The sequence below is a fragment of the Liolophura sinensis genome, chromosome 11, assembly GCF_032854445.1.
Source record: "Liolophura sinensis isolate JHLJ2023 chromosome 11, CUHK_Ljap_v2, whole genome shotgun sequence".
NCBI lineage: Eukaryota > Metazoa > Mollusca > Polyplacophora > Chitonida > Chitonidae > Liolophura > Liolophura sinensis.
The window spans coordinates 13,135,867-13,160,532 of record NC_088305.1 but is presented as its reverse complement, the minus strand read 5'-3'; the positions used below and the strand labels follow the sequence as shown (position 1 = coordinate 13,160,532).

Sequence of the window (24,666 nt, the reverse complement as noted above, 5' to 3'; positions counted from 1 at the left end):
CAGAAGTATTTAACCCTCTAACCTGCTGTACATATACATGTATTTCATTAGGGAACTTTCAAATTTCCTTCGAATTGGTTTATATATTATGTGTATGTCGTTACAAATCAGTTTATGAGCTGAAAATCTGCCCTGAAGATTGGTCTTCAACCAACTTATGCCCCTCTATCTCCAAAAAGGTAGCCATTTTAAGAGGTTCCACCAAAGCATACCTTACTCCTAAAAATGTGTCATTTAAATGGGTGAGTACCCTCATTGGGTGGAAGAGTGGATGCTACGTGTAATTTGGTGCGTCCGTATCACAGTTACATGTAGGCGGAAAATGTCCCCCATTAAGAGTTGATATCATTTTGCCCTCTTTGGGTTCCGGTTTACAGTGATATTCAGGTACCTGATTTCTTCTAATTTTTGGGACATCTGGTCTGCTCATTTTAACCAATATATATGTAATTGTAGCAGGAATATTGAGCCTCTTTCTTCTCACATTGTTAGACCTTCTAATGAACAACATACTCATATCTTTACTTGTCCAAAAAGCTGATAAAGAACTGTAATATTCTACTTTCAACACTACTAATATCTGACCCCCCCTCCCCCCCCCTCAAATAAAGCATTAGAGTACATGCAGTTGTAGTTTTTCATTTACATTTATAACACCCTTTTTGGACTCCTGTTGACACTGTCTTCCGGATTGATGAAGTCCTTCCTTGTTCACATACTTGTATAAAACTGCAAATTTGTAACATATATGAAACTTTAATCGCCTGAAATCCTTTTGCAATCCCGGTTATGGACATTGGATTTTTGGCTCATCTCAAGAACTAAGGAGAGGTATTGTGAGATGGGGAATCAGATGCTGTCGGTGGTGGTGGCCTGTTTTAGGCCAATCATAGGGTTGCAGTGGCCACCCATAGTACGCAACTAGCCTATCATTTGTAACTCCTCTCCGGCCGTACGTAGGAAGGTGTGTCAGCAACCTGCAGATGGTCGTGGGTTTCCCCCGGGCTCTACCCGGTTTCCACCCACCATAATGCTGGCCGTCGTCGTGTAAGGGAAATATTCTTGAGTACGGCGTAAAATACCAATTAAATAAATAAATAAATAAATACTATCATCTGTAACGATTTGCATATCAAAGAGCAAGCTTAACCGCATAGCTCGACATTTTGCAGAGCTATTCACAAGGTTACAGTTACCTCCCATAGTACATGGATTGCGAAATGCGGTTCCTGATTTGCATATTAAAGACCCCTGTGGTACAGTTGTGCACTAACTCCCTACAGTGTCTTTTACCACCACAATGATTTACAACTCCATAACATATGAATTCACTGCTCTGCAGTCTCTACGCACATGATAAAGTCATAGTTGTGACAGAATAATAATTTAGGTCTGGTTGATTTAGTGGAAAGATTTTAGTTCTACATAATTAGAAGGTAGTACCTGTGTTTGACATTCATTCTACTTTTCTTTGGTTTAGAGGTCAGTATTTTAAATGTGTCACATGAGTGGAACATTATGCAGTTTTACAAACTGCTCAGTCAGGCGAGCTACCGGTATTCTCGAAAGGCCTTAGTGAAACTAGTAACATTCTTTCCACCTGTAACAGTGACTTGTATTTAATTATGTCATCGAAGTTTAAGTGTAATATTAAAGGGATACAGAATCAACGCTGATTGACTGAGAGTGGAGATAGGGTTTCCTAGGTTAAACCCTGCAGTCTTGTTCACGCTTGAATAGCCTGGGCTTGCCTATCTCTCACACCAGTCAGTCCGAATCGATTCTGCATCCCTTTAAATGTGGCAGCAGCTGCAGCAATTCAGTTCAAGGGAGGTAACTTTTGGGTTGCTAGTGCTCCTGCATAGTTGCCATCTGTATACAGGTGTGTGGACATGTACAGTGTGTGTATAGTGCATGCACATTTCAAGATCTATAGTGGTACACAGTTATTGTGTGATCTGTGTGGCTACAGTTTTCTTAGGGTCTTGCGGTGTCCTGTGTCCAGATATTTGACTCTTTCACTCTGCGCTCAGCACTGCGTGCCCAGGTGGTGTATCGGGCTAGATTACCTTGCACAATGTGATGTGCTTGACATGTACAGGATATGCGGAATAGTGTTATTCTGGGCCAGGCAGATCTGCATATACAGTTACATTTACAAATAAGAGGAGCTCAAGTTGAACAGGTAAGCAGGAAATACAGAACAGATTTTGGCTCTCTCGTTATAAGCTTTTCTTCTTGCTTGATCCCCACATCCCACTTCTGTAGTGGATCGTGTATAAAAGTTATGGTCAGGCATTGACATTTTCTAACATTTTTTATGTGCACATTTAAAAATATCATTTTTCTGGGTAGTTCAGATTCGAAGAGATTTCCCCTACCTCTCGAGTAATATCAAAGAACATCTTAATCCAATCTTAATAGATATTAATCCAAGGCAAATGTTAGTGTGAATGACACTAATGAGTTTATTTTTTAAATAGAAAGTAATAAGATATGTACTAGCTTTCTGTTGTCTATTAAAGGCATAGAAATTTTATATTGTAGTCAATTCTAACGTGACAGTAACATGTACATTCCTTAGAAATAGAAGTACGTGGAAAGGGTTGCCAGCAACCTGCGGGATGGTTATGGGTTTCCCCCGGGCTCGGCCCAGTTTCCACCCACCATAATGCTGGCCGCCCTCATATAATTGAAACATTCTTTAGTATGGCGTAAAACACCAATCAAATAATCAAGTCCTTTGGATAGAGCATTTATACATGTAGATGTCCACAGCTACCAAAGCCAAGTTTAATACATGTTAAAAGAAGCATGCATATCATGTAGTCCAAAGTGCCCACTTCCATGGACATATACATGATGTATGAGAAAGGCTGAGCAGTTGTGGTGTACATGTATATGGTTGGTCTGTCTTTGCTTAAGGGTGGAAAAAACTGCATTCCTGGGCGCCCCCCTAGCACATGTAACTGTCTGTGTGCATAACAGTTAAAGAGGCTTTGAGCTAACCTTGAGGCTGTCATATGACATAGGCTTGTGTGCAGCTGCACTTCCTTCCTACCCTACAACAAAACCCCCCCCCGCCCCATCCCCCCTCGTACTTTTTTTTTTTTTTTGACAAAAATCCTAAGACAGCCTTGCTTTCAGAAACACATTCACATGCAACACTGGGCTCTTATTATGTCATTTAATACTACAGCTGAATAGCGTCTGTTTTCCTTACATTGCGGATATGCTCACTGCTGAGAGCATTGTGAACTTCGGCTGTACTTTTGTAGAAAGACAGTTATATGTACTTACACACAAACTGTACAGGTATATACATCTTGTGTGGAGATGGGTCATAATGTGCACTTTATACTTAGAATTTTGCACAGTGTAAATACAATTTTTACGTATTACGTATGTCGTCTTGAATGAATTTAGTTCAAGTGCACCATAAGATATTCGAGCCTGATTGTGTTTATTTATTGATTTATTTGACTGGTGTTTTACGCCGTACTCAAGAATATTTCACTTATGACTCAGAAACCCACGACCATCCGCATTTTTCTGACAGACCTTCTCGTGTGTAGCCGAACAGGAAGTCAGCATGAAGTCAGCATAAGCCAGACTTGAACTCACATTGACTGCATTGGCGAGAGGCTCCTGGGTCATTGCGACTAAAAAAGGTTAATTTTTATGTAAAATTAACCTACATACAGAGTGTGTATATTTTTAATATTTAAAAACTTAAAGAGGTTAGAAAATATATTAGTGAAAGTCATACACTTTTGATATGTGAAGTTTCTGTACTTTTCAAAGAAAGGAAAAATCAAATAATATAGTATTACTGAAGTAAGTTTTTGTAGCCTGAGCAAACGTCCGTTAGGCTCGGCTTTCCAGGTATTAATCTAATCCTGTATTTGCCCTCAGACGTATGCCATTGTGTATATGTGGGCTTTTTGGGGTGGCATTTATTTAAGTTGTTTACAGGGCAGTTTAATACTTCCTGGTTTGACTTGGCTGTTTGTGTGCGTGGGGCTATGTGCCACATTGTCTGTGCAGAAGGGACGTACATTGGGACACCCAGGCAGTTTAGTAGCACATGACCCACAGCCAGGCGGATCTTTTTTCCCTGTCTGATAGAAGTGTTGACTCTAGAAATATTGTGACAAAGAAATTCCCATCATTGGTAGACATGTAACAGTTTTTTCTTCCTCCTTCTGGAGGCAGTGCTAGCTGCCGTTACAGTTTTACTCGGAGGCCATCCCACATAATGTCTCATCACCAGGGAACCCCTGACAGCCTTACCCAGCTAACATGGCTTACAACACATAGTGTTGAAGGGGTACTTTGCTTCTTTATAGGGGCACTCTTTTCTGTTGTGCAGGCAGTCAGCCCAGTAAGTATTGGAAAGTTTCTATGATTTAAGAATGTGCTAGTACAAGATTTGATACAAGTACATGTATTTGCTGGTTAGGTAGCTCACCCACATGTTGTTATACATACATGTACATTCATATTTTCATTTATATATATTGTTTTGATACTAGTTATATTTGTACATGTATTTGTTGGTTAGCTAGTTTACCCACATGTTGTTATACATACATGTACATTCATATTTTCATTTATATGTATTGTTTTGATACTAGTTATATTTGTACACGTATTTGTTGGTTAGGGAGCTTACCCACATGTTGTTATATGTACATGTACTGTACATTCATATTTTCATTTACATGCATTGTTTCGATACTAGTTATATTTGTGAACTGAATGCAGCTTATTATGTTATTAGTATTAATGAAATTTAGAGAATGCCCGTACGCTAGTTATAATGTAACGTCTTTCTGTTTGTTTGTCTGGTTAGCTTTTTTTTTTTGTTGAGGTACAGTTTAACTCTAATCTACTGATCCATTTATTGCCGGAAATTGTCAGATTGAATATACTACATACTACATATGTAGGATTTAGAAAAATGATGGGAAATTATCGACACACATTGGCCAAAAAGCCTTTTCAAAAACCCATTTCTTCTTGAAGAGTGCGTGAGCATCATGGTAGTGAGTATGATGTGTGGTGGAGTATAAGAGTACAGGCAGCTCTCCTATACATGGGTAGACTTGTACAGGTTTGAAATGTCCGCAGTCTCTGGTGCGAAACTGATCATTGCTGGTTGTGCATGGTACAGAGTCGTTGCAAACAATACAATCCTGTTGCCCCTTCCAGCCATCTGTTATGTGTTAGATTTGCATCAAGGTAAATGTTTGCAGTATGCACAGCAGTTGATGTTTATGTGTGTCATGTATTATAACTGACAAGAGTGCTGTAAAACGAAATGATATTTACACTGGTACATACTTGTACACTGTGTACAAATAGCATTTGCATACTTTGACAGACTCAGTACATACAAATAATATTGGCATACCGGTACAGCACATGCATGGCAGTAAAAATAATTCTTCAGAATGACATCAAAAAACAGTCACATCAATAAGCACATTCTCAACATACTTGCATTTGCAATCTACAAACATGTTCGTAGTAGCTACTGTATGCAACAGTTTGGCTCTTCACGTTTTGAATGAGCAGATTTTGAATGTGACGGCTTAATAACGCAGGAGCACGCTTTGAATTGACCTACATTAGGTATGTAATGTTTCCTTGGATTTAGGAAACTATTGATGTGCAAGTCAAATACCCAGTTAGATATAGTTGGACAACTGTTGGGTCCTTCAGAAATATCAGTTTGGAAATGGTTATTTTGTTGCCCAAAAATATCTAGGAATGTCAAGGTAAATGTCTTCTGTTTTTATTTTTAACCTTGGATACTTTGACCATTTTACTTAAATAGAATTGTGTTTTATTATTAAAGTGATTCAGTTTGTGTACCTAATTTTCCATTGTGTTTTGCAACAACCAGAAACTATGTGGCCTGAATTCATTAGCCAGTCATCAGATGAAATACTTTCATTTTCTGAAACTGTTGAATCCCACTTTTTCAGGGTAGAAATAAATTATGTAGACTGGGTCTACATTGTAGATGTACTTTAATATAGTATGCATAGGTTTAGCCAGGTTGGTGGTGGGGGGGGGGGGGGGAGTCTCTGTGTCTTTGAGACGCCCTATTCTGACAAAATTAACATGGGAGAGATAGGGAAAATGGGAGACAGTTGGAAATGAGACAGCCTGATTTCAAATTCTGGCTAAATCTATAATGGTATGATTGATAAACTGGTAAATTAAACTATTCAGTGTTCATATTTAGTGATCACAAGCTGTCGTTAAAAAACCCTAGGTACATGCTATTAGTTACATGTGGACCTTCTGCAGCTATACGGGTAGATATTTGGCGGAGGTCGTTAAGATTTTTCTGAGGTGATAATTGAGAAAAAACATTAACGAGTAAAGTTAAATATCTATCTGTATTTTCCCAGAACATCGTCATGTAACAAATTTATCACCATAAAGAGTATTTTCGAGACGTAAAACTGCGGAAAACTAGTGCTAACTTGACCAGGTCAACTGCTTACCCCGGAGCTGTCTCCCTTTGCATTTTTTTTTTTTTTTTTTTTTGCAGTCCGTAAAATAAAATCTATAAATCCTTACAGTCCATGTAGGTATTGGAGTTCAGAGCCTTCCAGTGTCCAAAGATTGTTGTAATGGATGTCATTTTCTATTAATACTATTGTTCACTGACTATCGTGCAGTTATTAAACATGGGAGCTGTCGTATGTTTCTGTCCCTGGCAGCGGACCTATGTCATCATCACCACTAATCAGCTGATTTAGGTCAGTCAGGGTCAGTGCGGGTATATGGAAACTGATGTGCCCCTGGAGTCCCATTATATTCGATCTTGTGTGTTTGGCATTTCAACCAATCAAATAACTAGAATTTTCTCTGAATGGTGATAAAGTGGGTTATATTTTAAGGTATACTCATGGACATGTGTATCATGTCTGGCCTGTTGCCAAGTTAATACCACTTTGTGGCATGGAGTGTAATACGAAACTGTTCTGTGAATCTCCTGTGTAGTTGACAGAGTTCTAACCTTCAGATGATAGAAAGATGGCATGTATTTATTTATTTATTTGATTGGTGTTTTACGCCGTACTCAAGAATATTTCACTTATACAACGGCAGCCAGCATTATGGTGGGAGGAAACCGGGCAGAGCCCGGGGGAAACCCACAACCATCTGCAGGTTGCTGACAGACCTTCCCACTTACGGCCGGAGAGGAAGCCAGCATGAACTCAAAGCGACCGCATTGGCGAGAGGCTTCTGGGTCATTACGCTGCGCTAGTGCGCTAACCGACTGAGGCACGGACGCCCCCAATATGGCATGTAACTGATATATATCTTTATGTGTGTATGTATGTATACATGTACATGTATATACATGTACCCTATCCATTTGCACTGATTTGCACTGTTCTGTTCTATTCTTTTTCCACATCAGAAAAATCCTTGTTTTAAACCTTTCACATATGTCATATCTGACTTGTAGACACCTTGGTTTTAATGGTGATTGTGTTTGACATGATTTGATTTGCTCAGGTGTCAGGTGTACATGTACCTTTATGGGGCATAATATAATCAAATGTATGGAGACAAGGTGTAGAGGTTACAGCGTAATCCTGTCTGGACTTTATACATGTTGATATGAACTTGTAATGTCATAATGGTAAAGGATATTGGTATATGTCTAACTACACTCACTGTATTACACAACTACCAGTGTGATAAATGACCTGTAATAATTTTGCCAAAAAATTGTGTTTTGAGAGGCATATAAATGTCATAAAATATTGCTTTTGGTGCTGAAGTTTACCTTTTCCCAGTAGTATATACCATGCTAAATGTACATTCACTTTCCAATCAAAACACCTTAGATTATTAGAATTCTCAGAATCAGGCAAAATGTGCAAATTTAGCCGGAATTTATGTGTCACAGGCGGAAATTAAGGTTATTAATCATAGCAGCATTAAAGACAAACTGTTTGTGATGAGCTATATATTAGTGATTAAGCGATTTTCGATCTTGAGTGATAACTTTCAGCACCCAATATGGGTAACAGATATGAGCTTATCTTCAGACCAGATATACTGAGTATAACACAGTCACAATTACAACAGGAAAAAAATGAGGGCAGAATTTATAGTTACCAATGTCTGACAGGCTTTAAACTTAAATATTAGTAACAAATGACCTAAAGTGCCCGGAGAGACTCAATGTTGATTATCACAAAGATATACCACTTATACTCTACTATCCAGAGTCAGTTTTAGGATGTACAAGTATGTTGTGTTTTGAGGCAGAATTTATAGTACTTTGTATTACTCAGTGTTTGCTAGATGTTTATTCAAGCGTATTCTGAAGGCACTCTGTGTAGACTAATAAAATTACACTTTTCTTTAAGCCCTGAAATTGGCCGATACTATCATTGTAGTTTTGTCTTCAAAACCAAATAAAAAATGTTCATAAATGGCACAGAAAGTTGCATTTTCATGTGGGGAAAAGCTGGAGGAAATCAGTCACATTAGCAAGGGACATACATATACGCAGCATATAGTTAGCTGTCAGGTGTTACCGTCATTCCTCAACCTTTTCGCGTACAAAAGAGCAACTTTCAGTGCATATTTCGCGTACATATAATCTGAGACAAAACTACATTAAGTGGATTGGCCAATTTCAGGGCTTCACAAAAGGTATCATTTTGTCAGTCTACACAGAATAATGCCTTTAAAATATGTCTGAATAAATACCATGCAGACATGACATGAACTAAAGTGAGTAAGCTTGGGATACAGGCACTGTTTTACATAACCATTTGTAATTGAATGGCTAGACAAGGCCACATTTAGTATATGTACATACATGTATGTTTAGTATAAGTTATGTGTGATAATTAAGTAAATGTGGTGCATGTTATGTGTAATAGTTAGGTAAATTTGGTGCATGTTATGTGTGATAATTAAGTAAATTGTGTGCATGTTATGTGTGATAATTAGGTAAATACAGTGCATGCTATGTGTGATGATTAGGTAAATACAGTATATTGTATATTCGATAATTAGGTAAACACAGTATATTGTATGTGCCATAATTAGGTAAACACGGTATATTGTATGTGCCATAATTAGGTAAACACAGTATATTGTATGTGCCATAATAAGGTAAACAAGGTATATTGTATGTGCCATAATTAGGTAAATACGGTATATTGTATGTGCAATAATTAGGTAAATACGGTATACCGGTTGTAATGATACATGTATGTAAATATAGCTGGTCTTCAGTTATAATTGGATGACCTAAGTGTAAGACCATGCAGGTGCAGTGCTCTTGTTTAAACATAGACTCTCAGTACATAAGAGAGATTAAATAATATACGCTTCACCAGGAACAGGTTTGGGAACTGCTGTGGGATCTGTCTCCTTTAAGTTGAGGACACTGGGTACATATTACAACCCCAAACTGCCATAATGCAGTAGTTCCTATTAAAGGGTAGGGCGTGTAGGTTTGTGGTGTTTGTTGTCAACCTTTAGTAAACTTTACTTCTGTGATTTGACCTCTCCCTTGGTATAGTATGCGATCTGTGTGTTGATGACATTAAGGTTGTAGAGGCTGGTTCTGTTACCCATTCTCGTACCATTGTAGGAAGTGTGATAGCATATCAGTGCGTTTGCATTGCCTGAGCCTCACACTAGTCGACACATATAGCTATGACCATTTGTGTGAAATTGCAGGATGTGTGGCAAAATTGTTTATCTCTAAAATTGCTTACCAGTGGGGAAGTGCTTAAAATTGCGACACATTGCTCATTTCACCTAGTTATGCAAAAATGCACTTTCATATAAGCACAAAAAGCCTGTATAACGATACAGAGTCTTTTTTCGATAAGAAATTAGTTAAATCACAAAAAACTCGAAAGCCGATGAGCCAATTATAAAGAAGCCAAATGTGTCACTTGAAAAATGCTAAACTTTAGGTGAATAAAGTGGTAAATGCATGTACTGTTTGTGGCAGGCTCTGATCATAAAGATGTACATGTGTGTAATGTGTGTGGCAGGCTCTGATCATAAAGATGTACGTGTATGTAATGTGTGTGGCAGGCTCTGATCATAAGATGTACATGTGTGTAATGTGTGTGGCAGGCTCTGATCATAAAGATGTACATGTATGTAATGTGTGTGGCAGGCTCTGATCATAAAGATGTATGTGTGTGTAATGTGTGTGGCAGGCTCTGATCATAAAGATGTACGTGTGTGTAATGTGTGTGGCAGGCTCTGCTCATAAAGATGTATGTGTGTGTAATGTGTGTGGTAGGCTCTGATCGTAAAGATGTACATGTGTGTAATGTGTGTGGCAGGCTCTGATCGTAAAGATGTATGTGTGTGTAATGTGTGTGGCAGGCTCTGATCGTAAAGATGTACATGTGCGTAATGTGTGTGGCAGGCTCTAATCGTAAAGATGTACATGTGTGTAATGTGTGTGGCAGGCTCTGATCGTAAAGATGTACATGTGCGTAATGTGTGTGGCAGGCTCTGATCGTAAAGATGTACATGTGCGTAATGTGTGTGGCAGGCTCTGATCATAAAGATGTACATGTGCGTAATGTGTGTGGCAGGCTCTGATCGTAAAGATGTACATGTGTGTAATGTGTGTGGCAGCTCTGATCGTAAAGATGTACATGTGCGTAATGTGTGTGGCAGGCTCTGATCGTAAAGATGTACATGTGTGTAATGTGTGTGGCAGGCTCTGATCGTAAAGATGTACATGTGTGTAATGTGTGTGGCAGGCTCTGATCGTAAAGATGTACATGTGCGTAATGTGTGTGGCAGGCTCTGGTCGTAAAGATGTACATGTGCGTAATGTGTGTGGCAGGCTCTGATCGTAAAGATGTACATGTGTGTAATGTGTGTGGCAGGCTCTGATCGTAAAGATGTACATGTGTGTAATGTGTGTGGCAGGCTCTGATCGTAAAGATGTACATGTGTGTAATGTGTGTGGCAGGCTCTGATCATAAAGATGTACATGTATGTAATGTGTGTGGCAGGCTCTGATCGTAAAGATGTACATGTGTGTAATGTGTGTGGCAGGCTCTGATCGTAAAGATGTACATGTGTGTAATGTGTGTGGCAGGCTCTGATCGTAAAGATGTACATGTGTGTAATGTGTGTGGCAGGCTCTGATCGTAAAGATGTACATGTGTGTAATGTGTGTGGCAGGCTCTGATCATAAAGATGTATGTGTGTGTAATGTGTGTGGCAGGCTCTGATCGTAAAGATGTACATGTGTGTAATGTGTGTGGCAGGCTCTGATCGTAAAGATGTACATGTGTGTAATGTGTGTGGCAGGCTCTGATCATAAAGATGTATATGTGTGTAATGTGTGTGGCAGGCTCTGATCATAAAGATGTATGTGTGTGTAATGTGTGTGGCAGGCTCTGATCGTAAAGATGTACATGTGTGTAATGTGTGTGGCAGGCTCTGATCGTAAAGATGTACATGTGTGTAATGTGTGTGGCAGGCTCTGATCATAAAGATGTAGATGTGTGTAATATGTGTGGCAGGCTCTGACCATAAAGATGTACATGTGTGTAATGTGTGTGGCAGGCTCTGATCATAAAGATGTACATGTGTGTAATGTGTGTGGCAGGCTCTGATCATAAAGATGTATATGTGTGTAATGTGTGTGGCAGGCTCTGATCATAAAGATGTACATGTGTGTAATGTGTGTGGCAGGCTCTGATCATAAAGATGTATGTGTGTGTAATGTGTGTGGCAGGCTCTGATCATAAAGATGTACATGTGTGTAATGTGTGTGGCAGGCTCTGATCATAAAGATGTATATGTGTGTAATGTGTGTGGCAGGCTCTGATCATAAAGATGTATATGTGTGTAATGTGTGTGGCAGGCTCTGATCATAAAGATGTACATGTGTGTAATGTGTGTGGCAGGCTCTGTGATAGTTTGATCCAGTGGTCTGCTGATCATTTATGTGATAGTTGAGAACTGTGCAGTACTGGGATAGTTCAGGACAACTGTCTGCTGCTTATTTATGTGACAGTTCAGGACTGTGAACTAGTGGTGTTCATTTATGTGATACAGGTTTTTTGATAGCGTGCAGGTTTATTCAATGCACTGACAATTCAGAAGACGTATGTATAATATATATATATATATATATATATACATTTCCCGAGAACATTGTAACATTATATGCATGTGTGCCTGTATGATATTGATTACAGCGTATGGATTGTATAAACACCTGTGCAGGTACATGTTTACAACAGCCCAGAATTCATGACTAATGGTCCTCATAACAGGTACATGTAGGAACAGCTGTAGAGGGGACAGGTTAAACATGAGCATGTAGATACATCAGTATGTACATTTACACGTATCAGGTGATGTCCAGGTGATATGTGGTTGTGGCAGTACACCTGGCAGTTTTCATGAGAGATTTCGACGGTGGTATTTGTATTTATAGAAAGAAAATTTGTTCGGAACATAACTCATGGTTCAGTCAACTCACCTGTGTACATTGAACTCACTCATGGTTCAGTCCCCTGTCTTGGAAATGTACAGTATATATCTATGTACATTTATCTCGTATACTTGTACATGAAGTGTACTTGGGAAATTAGACTTAAAATACCATGGCTGTGATAACAGAAGTCCCTCCTATTGATGTGAAATTTGTGTATTGCACCAAGCTGCGTCAGACTACATGGGTACACTGTTCCAGCCCCGATTCACTGATCTAAAATGACCCAGAGAATTGGAGTTGGTATGACTTGTGGGTTAACTCCCCTTCCTGACTGGGGCCTCCAGTTGGTTAGCCCCCAGGAGCCTCTCACCAATGCAGTCGCTGTGAGTTCAAGTCCAGCTCATGCTGGCTTCCTCTCCGGCCGTACGTAGGAAGGTCTAGCAGCAACCTGCGGATGGTCGTGGGTTTCCCCCGGGCTCTGCCCGGTTTCCTCCCACCATAATGCTGGCCGCCATTGTATAAGTGAAATATTCTTGAGTACGGCATAAAACACCAATCAGATAAATAAATAAATAAATCCTCTTCCTGACTTGGATACAGTAGGTATTTTTTTTTCCATGTAGTCATGTAGTAAGGTTTCAAGTGTTGTCCCAGAGAATCAGACGTGGTTGGAGTTCAAAGAGTGTTTTTTACATACTGGAGATTGCAGGGATCATGATAAACATGTAAAACTGGTCCATTGGTCTAAGGCCAGTGGTGTTTTCGCTGCGCCGTCCCAGTTTAAGTATTGCCTGTGATTTACATAGTTTGATACCAGTCAACATACCTACATTTTTCAGGAAGCAATCACCACTGTGGCTCCCACTAGATACTATGCATTAAGATGAAAATAAGTCTTAGAGAACAGTTTCATAGTAATTTCTGTATTTATAACAAAAATACCAGCTAGTATTGAGGAGGACCTGTAGTTTTCAAAGCCCATTGGCCGAGTTAGTCCTGTGACATTTTATGGTCAATGTTGATCCCTGGGTTCAGACATGGGGCTACATAAAGAGCGGGCTCAGATTAAAACTGAGAATTAAAGGTGATGTTATCTAAATAGAGATTGGAGGTGTCATTGTTAATCTCGATTCTTCAAAGCATTTATGGCACCTTGACCAATTAGGTCTACAAGTTCAAATCTACTTTCTAGCTTTTGCTGGTTCAGCTGTGGCTTTGTTAAGAGACTTGTCTGCTGACGTATCTGGGCAAGCAAATGAGGTTAGTATCCGGCACTAATAATCCCGCACTGAATCTGGAGTAAAATGTCACATAAAACACCTGTCATGTACCCAGGTAATGAAAAGACCAATTCAACATGAACTTACCTTTCTCTTTTTGTTCTTACAGCTCCGCCACAACCATTAAAACCTCCAGGGGCAAATCGTGCTGGACCAGCTGGTGGTTACGGCTCTAACAAGCCGGTGACGAACAGACAGATCAGCAACGGGCCAGTAGCCGCAAGTAACGGGCCTCCTCCACCCCCGCCCAATTCTAATAAGCCAGTGACCAAGTACGGTGCTCCTGCTGTCGGCAATCGTTTTGGATCGGAAAACGGCAATCACAACTCTAATAACATTGACTCTCGATCCAACCATGGTGCACCTCCTCCCCCACCTCCAGGGAGAGTAGCTAACCGACCCCCGCCTCCCAACGCCAGACGTGCTCCGGGAGGACCCCCTCCTCCCCCACCCAGCAGGCCGCCACCCTCTGTGACAGCAGAGAACGAAACCAATAGCCGACCGCCAAGTGTGAATCTGAACAAGAACAGTATGAACGCAAAGACCATATCCACGCGGCCCTTACCCCCTCCCCCAGCTCACCCTGGGCCTCCTCCTGGCGTGTCGGGTGGGCGCTTCCCCACAGGGCCAACACGCTCACAAGCTCCACCCCCTCCTCCTAACAACCGGAGTGCCCCTCCCCCTCCACCACAGAGGACAGTGTCTGCCGGGTCGACTGGGCGGGGCCCCCCAGCTGCTAAGCCTCCCCCTCCTCCAGCTAGAGGACCTGGGGCGCCCCCACCCCCTCCCCCACATGCTGCCCCTCCCCCTCCTATACGAAACATGGGTTCCAAGCCACCCCCTCCACCGTCAAGAGGGGCCAGCAGCACTAGTTTAAATGAAAATGGTAAGTTATTTTGTTGAGATCAGGTGGTAACGTACGATACTCAAGCTTCCTCAGTTACTGTACCTTGTCTCGTATAAGCTGATCCATATCAGCGCCTTAATCCTCGTTGGTTTCTGGGGGGTCTCTATGGCCAAATGGTTGGCATGCCAGTGGAGGACAATGGCTCCGAAGCCTCTCCTCAATGTGGTTGCTTTGAGTTCAGGCCCAGCTTATGCTGGCTTCCTCACCGTTTGAGTGTGGCAGGGTCTTCCAGAACCTGCAGATGGTTTCCTCCCACCGTAATACTGTGTGGTCCTTGACCATTAGTTTGGAAGGTTAGGGTGTTTCTTCAGTTCGTGCTGATGTCAGGTGCAGCTTTATATCTGGTGGTGTACATTACAAGTACAGCCGCTTCCTAACTTTAAATCCCACATCTATTGTGGCCTGGTGGTTAGTATGTGATATACCGACTGTATCCCAACGGGATGAGACCAGTGGCCTTCGTTGATCAAATCGATTGTCATGATCAGTGTACATGTTTTGTCTAGCCGTCATACAGAGATGATAGTTTGAGCATAATGTCATGACGGGGGCTTAATGATAAGATTTAATAACATTGTCAGAATATTTGATTAATATTCAGTACAAGTACACTGCCCCAAATAATGTTTGAAGTAGATCCCCGGCACCCAACATCAGGTGGTATGATGTTTCTCAAATAGATCCCGATCAACAATAGATCAAATTTGGTGATCAAACATCAGAAGATCGGCTTCACTATTACAGTGATCCTTGCCTGGACTGTGTGGCGTCACAGCCATGTTTACAACACAGGCCATTGGAGACAATTGCTTTATTCCACAGCTGATTTCGCAATCGTGCCTTGCCCATGTATTATTTGTCACTACTGTAACACAGTGCAGGACACTGTCGTGTTACACACATCGTCAGAAAAGAATGCCACAGATTGAGAAAATTTGGACCAACTTTCTTCCAAGACACATTGTGGTGATGGAGGACTTGTAGAGATACAAAGCCAAAGGGCATTATTGTCCACTAAAGAGGAAAGTCTGGGTTTTCACTTCCAAGTGTTATTACTTGCGTATTCAGGACAATTCAGAACAATTCAGAATTCTGTAACACAAACGGGTGCCACGAGGATTACAGATCGGCAATCACCTGCCAGCTCAGTTCATACCTTGTCTGACTCCAGGTCACTTTAAGGGTGTGTCTTCTCTGCATGCCGTACCTCGAAGCTTGTGATGGAGAATTTGAGGACCTTGCCAAAATTTTAAATCAAATTTCAAGGAGTTAACATTCATTTTTTTTCCCATTCAGTTAAACTCAAGCTTTATTTATTTTTACCAGTGGTGTATTTGTGAAAACCTGTGACATTAGTTTGATGGCTACATTAGCTGGTGTTGAACAACCAACTGCTTCGTTCATTGCCACTCATAATTTGATTAGCCTGACAGGAAATCATTCTGCAATAGGGTGAAACTGCTCATAGGTTAAGTTTCTAATCCTGATGATGTTCTCATTCTGGTTTCTTCCACTCATAAAACTGACTACACTAACATCGTTTAAGTAGATCTTCCTGGAGCATTAAAGTCTACATCTGGAAAAGTGAGTCAATTACTTGCCAAAGGCGAGTGGTTTACTCGGTGCATTCTGGTTTCTTCCACTCATAAATCTGACTACACTAACATCGTTTAAGTACCACTTCCTTGAGCATTAAAGTCTACATTTGAATAAGTCAGTCAGTTACTTGCCAAAGGGCTGTGGTTTTGCTTGGTGCATTCTGGTTTCTTCCACTCATAAAACTGACTACACTAACATCATTTAAGTACAACTTCCTTGAGCATTAAAGTCTACATTTGAATAAGTCAGTCAGTTACTTGCCAAAGGGCTGTGGTTTTGCTCGGTGCATTCTGGTTTCTTCCACTCATAAAACTGACTACATTAACATCATTTAAGCACAACTTCCTTGAGCATTAAAGTCTGCATCTGGAAAAGTGAGCCAGTTACTTGCCAGAGGCGAGTGGTTTTATTCGGTGTATTCTGGTTTCTTCCATTCATAAAACTGATCGACATTGTTTAAGTAAACCTGCCTTGAGCATTTAACACCAATGACACATGCACATGATAAGAAGGGTCTTTTTCCAACCAGGAAACTGCAGTGTTCATGTATGTGTTAAATATACTCACAGTTTAAAGTTGATAAGAAACGTACTACATTACTGCAGTATGGAAACAGAAAGTGTCACTTGTGTACAACAGGCTTTTATTGATTGCCAAGGTCAGACAGATAAGGTACATGTAAAATTGAATGCCTTTTATTTATTAGGGTATACATGTCATTTTCCCTATATGTATATATGTATTTCTAATGATGTATTTATTTATCAGGATGAAATTGTTCTTGGTTTTAAAGACTTTTCTTGGTGGTGTTTATTTTATTTTATATTTTATATTGCATTGTTTTAGAAAGTGAAAACCGTAAACATCATTTTATTTGATTGGTGTTTTATGCCGTACTCAAGAAGCGGAGAAGAACCGTGTGGAAATCCACAACCATCCGCAGGTTGCTACCAAACCTTCCCATGTACGTCCGGAGAGGAAGCCAGCATGAGCTGGACTTGAACTCACGGCGGCCGCATTGGTGGGAGGCTCCTGGGCCATTACTCTGCTCTAGCGCACTAACAAAGTGAGCCACGGAGACCCCAACATGAACGTCAGGGATCATCTGTGATAGTACAGAACTGGTAGCATGAGAAGCAGCGAGTAATGAGTAACACTTCATCGTAATCCTATAGTATATCCTATAGTATATCCTTAGTATATTGCATATTGCTGATCTTTCATTTCTCTTTCAGATTTTGAATCCAGGTTTAAGTTCCATGAAGTGAATACATTGCCCCCTCCAGAAACGTTTGCAAATTGTACAAAAACTTATCCTAGTACAAATCCCAGAAATGCTCAAGGTGAGTTGTGTCTTTTAAGTAGGTCGAGTATTCACACCAGTGTCACACCCAGAATAGATCAAGGTGAGTGGTGTGTTTTAAGTAGGTCGAGTATTCACGCCAGTGTCACACCAAGAATAGATCAAGGTGAGTTGTGTCTTTTAAGTAGGTCGAGTATTCATGCCAGAGTCACAGCCAGAATAGATCAAGGTGAGTGGTGTGTTTTAAGTAGGTCAAGTATTCATGCCAGTGTCACAGCCAGAATAGATCAAGGGGAGTGGTGTGTTTTAAGTAGGTCGAGTATTCATGCCAGTGTCACACCCAGAATAGATCAAGGTGAATTGTGTCTTTTAAGTGGGTCGAGTATTCACGCCAGTCACACCCAGAATAGATCAAGGTGAGTGGTGTGTTTTAAGTAGGTCAAGTATTCATGCCAGTGTCACAGCCAGAATAGATCAAGGTGAGTGGTGTGCTTTAAGTAGGTCGAGTATTCATGCCAGTGTCACACCCAGAATAGATCAAGGTGAGTGGTGTCTTTTAAGTAGGTCGAGTATTCATGCCAGTGTCACACCCAGAATAGATCAAGGTGAGTGGTGTGTTTTAAGTAGGTCAAGTATTCATGCCAGTGTCACAGCCAGAATAGATCAAGGTGAGTTGTGTCTTTTAAGTAGGTTGAGTATTCATGCCAGTGTCACACCCAGAATAGATCAAGGTGAGTGGTGTCTTTTAAGTAGGTCGAGTATTCATGCCAGTGTCTTACCCAGAATAGATCAAGGTGAGTTGTGTCTTTTAAGTAGGTCGAGTATTCATGCCAGTGTCACACCCAAAATAGATCAAGGTGAGTTGTGTCTTTTAAGTAGGTCGAGTATTCATGCCAGTGTCACAGCCAGAATAGATCAAGGTGAGTGGTGTGTTTTAAGTAGGTCGAGTATTCATGCCAGTGTCACAGCCAGAATCCAGGTGAATGGTGTATTGAGCATGTTGATGTACAAAGTCTGGACTAGTAGGTAAAGCATTCTGGACAAGGGAAAATGAAGTAAGACCATTGAGAACTGGCTATAAAGATGTAATTTATTGAATAAAAGCAGCCTAATATTTGAAGTTGTAAGGTGGGTTATATGGACCATACTGCCAGTGGAAAAGTACGCGGATGTCAAATTACCATGATTTCTTCCTGAACTTTATTTAAGGAACCAGTAACACATCGGCAGTAAGAGTTATTACACTGATAGCTATGTGTAGAGTGGGGAAAAAATTTCTTGTGACAGCAGAGTAGCTAAACAAATGTATGTGGTTCTTAAAGCCCACCATAAAATTCATACACTTGAATGCATTTAACACATTTTAACAAAAAGTTGAACAAAAAACTATTTGTTACACCAAGTTTCCCGCTATCCATTTCGTGAGCCTAACCTAATTTAACCTTGGAAATTTCATAGTTTCTTCTGCAAAAGGTTTGGAAATTTCAATATTTCCCCTGCAAAAAGCTTGGAAATTTCAATGTTTCTCCCGCAAAAAGCCTGGAAGCTCGAAATCTTTAAGGTGTACATGTGAGAAATATTTAACTAATGGATTTGTGTGTGTTTCAGGTTCATCTCGACGAGGTCCCCCTCCTCCGCCTCCAGGGGCTCGGTGAGGGCAGCTGTAATGTAACGACCCTTACACCAGTCTGTCCCTCAGGCACTCACCAGCTTCACGAAGTGGCTCCGTCTGGGGTTCGGGGTAGACATAAACTGCTGGTGGATTGGACAGCGAGCATGTGTAGGTCTGAAAATGACAAGCAACGCAGAATTCTTGTGATGATGAAACCAACGGGGCTTCGTGTTAATATTCCAAGCCCTTGTGTCAATTGGATCAGTTTCAAGTCCCCTCACTGGATGTGGGTTACAACAGTGTACATATATACTGGCCATACTCAAACGCAACCGCTGTCTGGTGGAGTTTTGAACGCTCTGATAGACAGAAGAGAGAGCTTACTGATGTATCCCTTTGTACCTATGTGGTTCTGATGGGAGGCCAGGATGCATGAGTATTTGTGCTTGGCAGGGATACATATGAACAAGTGCTACATGTCTCGACAATAAACGAGGAAACGAATAACGGCGTCACAGTGTAATAGGCGGATGTCGGACTCTGTGGGGTTGTGTATATGTGTACATAATCTAGACTGGTAGAAAACCAGTTGTCTTGATTTTCATCTGCTTAGACAAAAACGAAAAAAAAAAAACACAAAAAACCAAACATAGGGGAAAGAACTCTAGTTGGAAATCTAGAGTTATCTGCCCTTGCAACTCCCTCAAGTTTGCTCCTCCATTCCAGGTTGCGCTGTGAGGAGCTGTGATTCATAGGCCCAAACAGTAGGTCTATTATTCCTTGAGACTTTCTACTACACCCACTGCCTTCCAACTCGACCAGAGACTAGGCGATAGGTAGAACTCTTCTATTTGTATATACAGCATAAAGGGCTTTATGCAATGGATAGCTCTTTGTCAAGTCGAGTGGGAAAGAGAGATTTTATGTTTGATCAAGCTTATATTATATTCCTATTGGTATACCATAGATATATTCCTCTATTGAGTGAGGCAGAAAAACCTGGTGAAAAACACAACAGTTCCGTATCGGTGGTGAACGTACATTGTAAAGGTGTTTCATTTGAGGTGACCACAGTGTTGAATGGAATGATATAACAAATATAATGAAGCAAAATTTGCGAAACTAAAACAAAAAAGTGACAACAATAACAAATAGATAAGTATATAAGTAGATATTATGACCTCGTCCCTGTAAAAAAAAAAAAAATTTAAATCTGTAGAATCTAAAGGAAATCTGATCAAACCTTCCAAGTCAAGTAAGAATGTACAGCAGTTAGTAATTTTGGAATTACTCCACTGGATTTGAGTGGTAGACATGACTGGCGCACGAATAGGGATCGTGGTGTGTGTGTTCACTGAATTGAAATACCTCTATTTATACAGACATACATGTTCATAAGGCAAACAATTTCTGCTTGGTCACAGAATTTTTTGGGGTTTTTTTTTTCCTTCACGTAGGTGTAGATAACTAAATGTCTCAGGTGAAAAAGACACAGGGTTTGAGCTAAAGCGTGTACGACATCTGGGGCCGATTCCTCGAAGCCATTTCTGACTCGAGTCAAAATTTGAAATGCGATCTTAAGGCTCACTTTTCGGCTTTTGTAATTAAAATGTTGTCCCCAACGTTATCCTAAGACAAATATGTCCAAATTTCAACTTCCACTACCAAAAACTAAGCATTGTGAAGAGGTTTTTAAGTCAGAAATGGCTTTGTGAAATCGGCCCGTGTTTCACAATGCAAACACGCCTCGGCTGCAGGCACAAATACCGTAATGTCACCATGACAACCAGCTGAAATTAAGGAGTTTTGAGATCCAGCTCTTTGGTCACCAAAGGTAAAAAGAGTCCTAATGTACCATATGACCCGTCAGAAATGTTAAGCAACTATTTTTGATTATATTTAGTGCAACATTTGCTGTCTTGTAAAAGGCGGAAAAAAGTTTTTCAAATCTTTCAAAACTCCCCTGTTGTTACCTATGTAGGTGTATGGTTTATGTACAGTTGGTGGAACAAGGTGTTGGTGTTACAGGTGATAGGTGCACAGACATATACATGGACGTACTTACATGTGTAGTCTACATGTATAGGAATGTGTACATGTAATTCTCTAATCACAGAAATGTTGGTTGTACGTGTATTCACACGTACATGTTTGTGTACATGTTTATCATGATTTTGCCTTGGATGGACAAAACAATAATTGTGGTCTCAACTTTTGGAATTATGTATGACAAATTATGACTCTATAAAAAAGTTATTTTTATGATTAAATACAAAAGAATTATGTGAACTGATCAGCTCTGCATTCTGCTATCCTAGGACTATGTACATGTAAGTGGAATGGAAAGAGAGCCTGCTTAGCATGTACTGCAATGACGACTATCCACTATCAGTGATAAGATATCAGTCCCCAGTTCTTTTGTTTTTTTAAAGTTGGTAATTTGGTACAGTAGAAATGGGGGGAGGGGGAGGGGGGGCAAAATACATTCAGGGTTTGAGGTTTGCTTATTCAGCATTTTGGACATTTTTTCCTAGCACTCTTGTAACCCTAGAATAAACTCCTGTACATAAACATTTTCAAAGTATTTTTGTATACCGTCGTGCCCCCAATCCATACACCCATCCCCATCTCCTCCCCTTAAAACAGCACTCTGTATTTTTGTCTTGTGGTAACAGTGTTTGGGTTCAGGTTGTGACGTAGATGAGGTAACCGCCACACTGATCAGATTCACTACAGTCAGGTGGTGAATTAACACTTTGCATTTGTTGTTAGCTTGTGTTTGCTTAAGTGTATGTGATGGAACAAGAAGGAATTAAACATCAGGGTCCAACTCTACAAAACCATTTGTGACTTCAGTCAAAATTTTGAACTTCTTCCCAATGCTTAGTTTTTAGTACTGCAAGTTGAAATTTGGGCACATTCTGTTTCAAGCTAATATTCGTGACATGGACAAAATTTTAATTTCTAAAGCCGAAAAACAAGCTTTAAGGTCACATTTCCACTTATGACTAAAGTCAGAAATGGCTTCGAGGAATTGGCCTCACATTTGGTATATAAGATAGCTGGAAAATTACACTTTCGTTGGGAGCTAAAATCCTGACTCCAAATTCCTCAACCTTTTTCAAATATAAATGAGTAACTTTGAGTGCAATTTTTGCACATAATTAATTTCATTATGGATGCAAAACTACATTGTTTGGATTGGCTAGTTTCAGGGCCTAGGGTCAACACAGAAAAATGTCTTCAGGATAGACTTGAATAAACCCTTTGTAAACATGCGAAACGGTAGAAGAATGACAGTAAGATTGAACATTTAAAGCCTGAATCACTCGATCACGAAATATTAAAATCTTTTAGTACCCCTTTCACTTCACATTTCAGTAGTGTACATTTATACCAAGATTTAATGCTGCCGTCGTCGTCATGTGCAAGATCCCATTTGACAGTGTCTACATGTGGCGTTGAGTGAGCACTGACAGAGCGGTACAGAGTGTTACAGCATTATGTAAATGTTAACTACAAATGTACATGTGCGTGGAAGAGCAAATATATTGTGTGCACGCAACAACATACATGCACATTTATGTTCATTTACCATGGGGAAAGTAATAAACTGTGTAGCATTGCTATAATCGCACATGTATGAAGTGTGACCAAACAGTGCATTGACCTGTGTACAATCCTGTGCACATTAACCCTATGGATAAGACATGCCATGCCCGCAGTGCCATCAGATGTACATGTAATTTTATGTAAGCTTTTTGGAACTGGGTCTCCACGGCAAGTCTGTGTGGAAGTTTCATGAATTACGTGCAGTGAAAATTGTACTATAAAAGGCAATCATGTTGTACATGGAAAGATTGATCTTGCAAATTGTCTTTTGTAACTTCCTCGATATCTTGATGAAAAGTTCTGACTCGAAGGTGATTTTGTCCAAAATTAAAATGGACATTCCTTTATTTTTTAATATATTATGATACAGGAGTGTTTATACATGTACAAGACATCGAACATGTAACTGTTCTACTGCAAGTCTATATGAGTGAATGATTGACAGTGAATATTTTGATTTCCAGCATTAGATACATTTATATGTGAATGTCTTTCAGTTTGTAATGTGGGTGTGGTATGTCAAGATATGATGTGATCCTCTCCTTTCTGTTAGCTTTTGTGTTACGTGTACAAGCACTTATCCCAGGTACGCAGGTCGTTACAGATGCTACAGTCATATTTACCTATCGTTAGGACATAAAACGTATTGTTGAAAATTGATTATAATGTTTACTATTTTAGGGGAGTGCATCTCGGGTACCAACGTTTTGATCCAAAGGGGAAAAAATGCCCAAAAAAGAAAATCTGTGTTTCAGATATGGTTTTGAATGATTGTTAAAAAAGAAAAAAAACAGAAAGTGCTCTACAAATGTGACAACAGCTCCGCAAAGTACAAATTCCCCAACTAAGTGAGGCTAACATTGACAAAATAAGGATACTAAACAAAGGGAGAACACTCTGCTAGGCTTCATTACAAGATTAAAGAAGAATATCTATTTGTGTCTTATCTGGCAGTGGTGTAGAATTGTTTGATAGGGAAAAAACTGGATCCGAATCCAGATTCGAGTCACCACCAACATGTAATGGCTTGGAGCCTAGCCCTGGGGCCCTGAGATTCGCAGAAACTTTAAGCTAACCTTTTCTGTAATATTGCTGACAGAGATAGACAGACCCAAGCTCTGACACAGTTTTCACCAGGTTATGAGTAGAAATAACACATGTGAACCACATGTTTGTAGATTGGGCTGTATGTGAAAAGGACAGTGTATCAATGTGTTATTGGACAAAATGTTGTGATCTGTGTGAATGGTTCCCAGATGATCAGTGCTGAAGTACAGTGCATATATGTCCATGTATATCTTTCGTTTTTTTGTTGGTCTTTTTTTTTCACTTTGTTGTTTATATTAGATTCATTCTTACTATACTATGGGTGAGAGCTACCAACAGGTGTAAAAGTGGACATGATAGTTTGTAGTACCTTAGCGAGGTCCGTGATCATTTTGTCTCACCTGTAGTTTTGAAAAAAGACAGGTGTGTGCTTTTCCTGTGACAGTTTGCGCTGACCTAAGACCAATACTTATCTGTTGTATACAGTATCTTTGCGATATATTCTGTGTAAATGGATGCAGAATTTCTTACCTTGTATTTGCATAATTTATATTGGTGTAAAGTAATTTGTATTCCGCAGCTTGAGGTTCTGGCGACTGCGAGTGGCCGTGCAACTCGGGTGTTGTGTGGCTGTGCAACTCGGGTGTTGTGTGGCTGTGCAACTCAGGTGTTATGTGGCTCTGCAACACTACAGTCGTGTGGTTTGTGACTCTGGTGTTGTGGGGCTCTACGACTTTGGAGTTGTGTGGCTCTGCGACATCTGGGGAATGTCACGCTGAAGAACTTTTCACAAACCAGTCAAGTGCTGTGGTGGGTTTT

General features: G+C 40.2%; 1 protein-coding gene across 3 annotated transcripts in view; it reads left to right on the top strand.

Moving 5' to 3' along the window:
* The window catches only part of LOC135478012 (WAS/WASL-interacting protein family member 1-like), a 40,517-nt gene extending 19,393 nt beyond the window's left edge, over positions 1-21,124 (top strand). For all 3 annotated transcript variants that reach the window (XM_064758265.1, XM_064758263.1, XM_064758264.1), the window contains 3 exons: positions 13,877-14,653; positions 17,509-17,616; positions 19,185-21,124. In XM_064758265.1, coding sequence (XP_064614335.1) covers positions 13,877-14,653; positions 17,509-17,616; positions 19,185-19,231 — 932 coding nt within the window. In that variant the 3' untranslated portion in view covers positions 19,232-21,124. The remainder of the gene's footprint in view (positions 1-13,876; positions 14,654-17,508; positions 17,617-19,184) is intronic.
* The last annotated feature ends 3,542 nt before the right edge of the window (positions 21,125-24,666 follow it).